General features: G+C 36.4%; 1 protein-coding gene across 1 annotated transcript; it reads right to left on the bottom strand.

Annotated features, from left to right (window-relative positions):
* Positions 1 to 1,362: 1,362 nt before the first annotated feature.
* Positions 1,363 to 3,515, bottom strand: rpp38 (ribonuclease P/MRP 38 subunit). The gene is made up of 2 exons (XM_034000836.3): positions 3,415 to 3,515; positions 1,363 to 2,979 (listed from the first exon to the last, which is right to left on the bottom strand). Exon 2 carries the CDS (start codon positions 2,942 to 2,944, stop codon positions 2,090 to 2,092), a length of 855 nt encoding a protein of 284 aa, XP_033856727.2. The 5' UTR covers positions 2,945 to 2,979; positions 3,415 to 3,515; the 3' UTR covers positions 1,363 to 2,089.
* Between the last annotated feature and the right edge of the window lie 2,485 nt (positions 3,516 to 6,000).

The raw sequence follows: 6,000 nt of genomic DNA, 5'->3' as shown, positions 1-6,000 counted from the left end.
TATTGCACTGATCATAATAGGGTGCATTACATGTCTGCCATTTTTGAGGACTTAATCAATTCTAGCTAAAGTACTGAACTAAACTCTAGCTTGTCTCCAAGCACCTGCCTGCCCTTTTTAGAAAATCTGTCTGTTTCTCTTTGTTTGCATCTATAATAAATGTGTACAATCGCTGGTCATATTCTGCTGGAAAGAATGTGCATTGCTTTTCCTGCAGTCATTAAATATTGAACTGCATCTGATGTGGTTCAGTATTGAAGCTCGAAGTTTCAAAGGTCATCATTCTCTAGTACAGTATGTTAAAACAGGTCTAAAAGTTGTATTTTTTATTTTTGACTTGTGCTGCTTTATACTTGAACAATTGCTTTTATCAAAACTTTGTAAATGTTTTTGACGTGGCTTTGCTTTGTGAAATGTGCAAGGTCTTGGGTGAAAACTGAATCCCCCAAAGATGAATGCCTCTTCCAATAAAGGCCTAAACAGGAAAGAAATAACATTTTTGCTTGCAATAGGATTTCAGATAAAGGCATAATTTACAATTCATCCCACTGCAGACAAAAGTCTATACAATTCTTGTCATTATTTTTCAATTGTTGAGCTTGTGCATGTGTCAAGCTCATTTAATAACATCTGAGCACTTTGCCTTTTGTCCACTGGAAATGGTGTTCTGGGATGTTAAAGGAAGCCCCTGAGAGTCATCTACCTGTCTATAGTGTTGGTCAAAAAAAAAAAGGTTAAATTTGATTTCTGTTAATAGATGACCATTGAATGAAAGGACCCTGTTGTGTTTTGTTTTTTTTACCCATCAAGTTTAACAATGAAAACCATGCATTGTGCTTCAGGCAGAGCTAGACAAGTCTTGTATTTTTGTCCCAAGTAAACCTCTGTTCTAATGCCTGTTTGCACTGGTTCCACACAAACCCCAGGGGTACTGGGGACATGAAAGATGTTTTGGGGCAATCCCATATCTAAAACAATGCTGTCCAAAAACACTATTTCCTGTACAAGTGTATATATATATATATATATATATATATGCTAGCAAATATATTGCCTAACAGTTTACGAGCCATGTATAACAGATCTAAATAGCCGATGTTCTTCGTGATTATAATACTGTATAATGCACAGCTGTCTGACTGAAAAGATTATTTTTTTTTAAGCCTTGAATGATTGTTGAGGAAGGAGAAAAACAGCACCATTTAAAGTGACTTATTATTTCAGATACAATTTAGGATTTACCAGCATGGATATTTGATTGAATAAAGCCATCCAAACTTTGAAGTTATCTTTTTGCGTACATTTTCTTTTCCTACAGTCAAACAAGACATGTAGCCATCAAAAACACATCGAAACACTACATACTTTTCCCTCATTGTTCAACATAACAATGTTTATTAAAAAGAAAGTAGTTTTCTTTGTCTGCAAAACCTAGATACAGATTACAATTGCAGCAGAGAAATAAATGAACAGAAACCCGTGTGAAATAGGTTTTGTATATTTTTAGGCTCCTTCCAGTTTTGTTTTATGAACTGTAACTGGAATGCTTGTACAGTTTTTCTGAAGACTTGAAAGGAAATCGGTCATATTTAGTCAACTGCAAGATTACAATCACAGTTTACAGAGATGGAATAGCAGCAGAAAATGCAGTGAAAAGACAATCACCTGTGAGCAAAGAAAACAAGAAAGATTGAAGAATAAACAATAGGCAACATACTGCAGCATCTTATACAGTGGTAGTCTTCAGAAGGTGTTCTTCAGCTCAGTTTGAAATGCTCTTTCCACAACATCATATAATCATGTATGAAGGTTACTCCAGCTCCGGTTAGAAAAAATACAAGGATCAACATTCACAAAACATTTACCACCTTTCTAGGTTAACAAATATGCATATTACAAATATTAAAATGAATACCTCAGAAAGTTAAATTAGTCACTACTGCATGTTTCTTGCTAATCCTGTAACACCAGCCCTAGATTTTTTTTTTTTGCACAAAAAATGCAAACTTAACATGGTCGTAAATCTTCTACTTCGACTACTTCTAGTTACAGATCCAGACACATCATGAAATATGAATAGTTAGGACTGCTATTTCTTTTGCTTTTTAAATTTTGGCTTGCGTATCTTTTGGGGGTTGGGAATCACCTTTTTTATTTTAAGGGGTTGCAAAGTTATCACTTCTTTACTTTCCAGCTCCTCTTCTGGCGAATCCTCACCAAGCTTCCGCTTCTTGCTCAGGTCGGCATCCCGTTCCTTCTGCCCACCTTCTTGTGTTTCTTCTCTGGAAAAACTTTGATCTTCCATGGCAATTTTACCGTCTTGATGAATCCAAGGAACCTGCAGTGAAGGGACTTTTGGTATTATGGCTTTGACTTCATCAGTGAAGCTTTCCGAGTTTCTTTTGAAGCCCAGTGCCAGGGCACACTTAAGACCCAGCACAGCAGCTATACTCTCACTGAGACGTGGCACCTGACAAGCTGGGACTGCACGACATACACTTAATTGAATTAAATGATTGGTCATATGAGCAGGCTTCACAGATTTGCAAACTAACACTAGGCAAAGTTCGTTCCTTTCCAAAGCCCGGGTTACTTCGTTGATTCCTATAGCCAGCTGTTTTCTGACAGACGGGTCAGTCCATCCTGCTTCTGTCACTGGAGGAATGCTTTCAGGTATCTCTTTCTTTTCTTCATGGGGAGTTTGCTCAAGCTCCATTTGGTCGCCACTTTGTGATTTTTTAACAATTTGGCATTTTCTTTTTCTTTTTGGAGGTTCCCTCTTTTGCAGGCCAATTTGTTTAAATTTGTCTTGCAATAGCTGCAGAATAAAATGCATGTCCGCACTTGCCAAAGGGCACCATGCAATACTGTAAGGACTGTTGAAAGATGTTTTGGCAGGTACTTGCTTTACTTTTCGTTCCCCTTTTCGTATAGGTGTAGACATCTTTCAATGTGTGTGTGCGCACCTACTTTTTAATACTGAAAAGAGAAAGAGAACAAGATAATTGAAGGCTGTCAGTTTTCTGTTTATTTGTACGAGTCATTTTGTAGATAACACATTTGTATGGCTTGTCCTTTTATTGTTACTTGGCTCTGTTTTTGTTAAATGCTTTAGATAACACTTTAAAAAACTTGTTTTATGCAAACTCATTTTCTACTCTGAACAGTAACAAAACCTTTACATTACATAATTGAATACAAATAAAAAAAACAATATATATTAGCAGTTGATCTAGGAAGCTAAAAAAACGGGGAAACGGTGCATAAGTTAGCCACATGCATTTCTTATAAACACAGTCGACTTTAGCTTGAAAGCGTCAAACACTAAATAATAAATTGTGTATATATATATATATATATATATATATATATATATATATATATATATATATATAACCGGAACACAAAACTTACATTTTACTTTCCCACAAACTGAAAACACACAGAAAATCTTCGGACATCTGCTTTCATGGGTGCAGCCATTTTGGATTGCTTTCAACAACTTTATTGCTCTCTTTTTACAACAGCCAATCACATTTGTATTTTGTATGAGGCGTGTATTTTGGAGACTTCGTTTGCGAGATTTAAAACGAGATTAAAATTAGGAATGGGGGGTTGTTAGCAGGATTTTAAGATGTATTACAGTTAAAATACGGAGGATTTTAAAAAGAATTGCAAACTGTGGCGAAATGTAAAACAAACAAACAAAAAATGCCTACACACAACACCCCCAGAAGAATGTACCCATGACCATAGGGATTTCGTTGTGGAACACCGCAAAGCCAGGAAAGAAGGTATAATTTAAGTGTGCAAGTACTGTCGGGTTACTACTATACATATTTTGACAGAAAAAATAAACAAACAAAAAAAAAACGATCAAGCATTTTGGAAAGTAAGCGAAAACCAATTTCATACAGAATATCAAAAACCAAAGCCGCAAAAAAAAACGACTTATAAAACTCCAAAATAGCTAAAAATGAGCACCGAAAATGAAAATGAATAAACACCTAGGTATACTGACACTGTACCTAACCTGTGTCGTGGGTGGGTGGAGCATGGAAAGCTACAATGGGGATTATTTTTGGTACCGTTTAATTTGAATATGTACTTCAAAAATACACCACTATCTATCTATCTATCTATCTATCTATCTATCTATCTATCTATCTATCTATCTATCTATCTATCTATATATATATATATATATATATATATATATATATATATATATATATATATACACACACACTGAGTGTACAAAACATTACGAACACCTGCACAGTCCAGTACAACATTGGTGCCTTGACACGAATGGGGTATGGCAGCCGACGACCTAACAGAGTTCCACTTCTTTCAGCAAAACACAAGAAACTGCGGTTGCAGTGGACTAAGGAACGAAAACACTGGACACTGGAGAATTGGAAAAACATTGCCTGGTCTGATGAATCCCAGTTCCTGCTGTTTCACGCAGATGGGAGGACTATGGTATGGAGAAAACCACATGAGTACATGTGGCAACCATGGTTTATATATATATATATATATATATATATATATATATATATATATATATATATATATATATATATATATATATATATATATATATATATACTGTATATATAACAAACTGTGGTTGCCGCAGGCAGGAATTAGTGACAGGTGGAGGTGGGACGCAAACCCAGGACCTCCCGCTCTGAAGCATAGCACCGATACCGCTGTACAAGAGAGCTGGCTCCCTTGCAGTAACAGATATCGGGCTTATGTCTTTTCAGATTGCATCCTGTCCTGACCCCTACCCCAGTGCACGGTACACTCTCCCCTGCTAGCCTCAAGTTCACCCTCAGACTTGCTTACCAATTTACAGACTTCCAAGTGCATGTCCGGGGTACCTGCATCCCACTTCTAAAACCATTAGCACCGTCCCTTTTCTTTAAGGCGTGTCACGAAATCCGCGTGTTCAGATTTCTTTACGTACTCTCTTTATTTGCTCAGCATACACCCTTATCTCAGGGGAGACGTTAGGAGGACAGAGATGTTATTACTCCTAGTGGGATATAGTTCGTGCTCTGGACCTACAGTATATTCGGATGACCAATATAGTACCCAAGAAATTGACAGACTCATGTATCTAAAGTGTTTTTACGAATCAGAGTATGATCAGTACTCCTTCGGTTTATTAACAGTTAAATATTGGATTGAGTAGCTACAGGCTACTTCATATCCCCAGCTGACAGACGTTCTGGGCAGTCCAGTGTCTTAACAGATATTAACGTTAACACTTTAATAAATCTTTATGTATTCGTGCAGCCTGCAGGCCTGGCCACGACCACGACACTAAATACACCCAGTAGCCTCTTTCAGCACATTCAACAAATGTTCTCCTATCTTCTAAACATAGCGTGAGTCCCTTATAGAAATACATGCAATACATGTGAGATAAAATAATAATTGATTAATGCTTACCCTTTAATATAGATCGTAAAAGGATATGACTGTCTTCACCAGGCAAATTAAACTGAGTTAAATCAGTTCAATTGTGTTTTTGGTTTGCAGAAGATGGACCACCTTACCCTGTCTGGGATGAGTGTGGTACTCCATTGAAATTACTCTGAAGTTAAATAGGTTTTTCGTCTCATTGGAATACATGGGACGCCTCAATTAAATCCAATCATTAATCAGGTGAGACAGCTCTTTATCCCTTTTACAAATAATAGTTTTCAAAAGATCCAGACTAACTTTTCAGAATTAATAGGTGTCATCTACTCAATAAATTCAAAACTTCACATTTGTCTAACTCCAAACCTATGATCTCATTTCTTTGCTTTCCTCCAAGCCCCTCCTTTATCTGAAAAGTTAAGTGAACCAAGGTTCCCAGGATCTTGGTTTATAATATAATATAAAAACACTACTGCATGCAAAACACTATTTTTATATGTGTTATATATATGAGAGATGTTCTTAATATATGACATCATCTTCTAGTTGATTATATTATGC

The sequence above is a fragment of the Acipenser ruthenus genome, chromosome 4 (genome assembly GCF_902713425.1).
Source record: "Acipenser ruthenus chromosome 4, fAciRut3.2 maternal haplotype, whole genome shotgun sequence".
In the NCBI taxonomy this organism is placed as follows: Eukaryota; Metazoa; Chordata; class Actinopteri; order Acipenseriformes; family Acipenseridae; genus Acipenser; species Acipenser ruthenus.
Note: the sequence above shows the minus strand (reverse complement) of the source record. Positions and strands in the feature narration are given on the sequence as shown.

Coding starts and splice junctions, on each gene's coding strand:
- rpp38 (XM_034000836.3), bottom strand. CDS start 2,944: ATGTCTACACCTATACGAAAAGGGGAACGAAAAGTAAAGCAAGTACCT.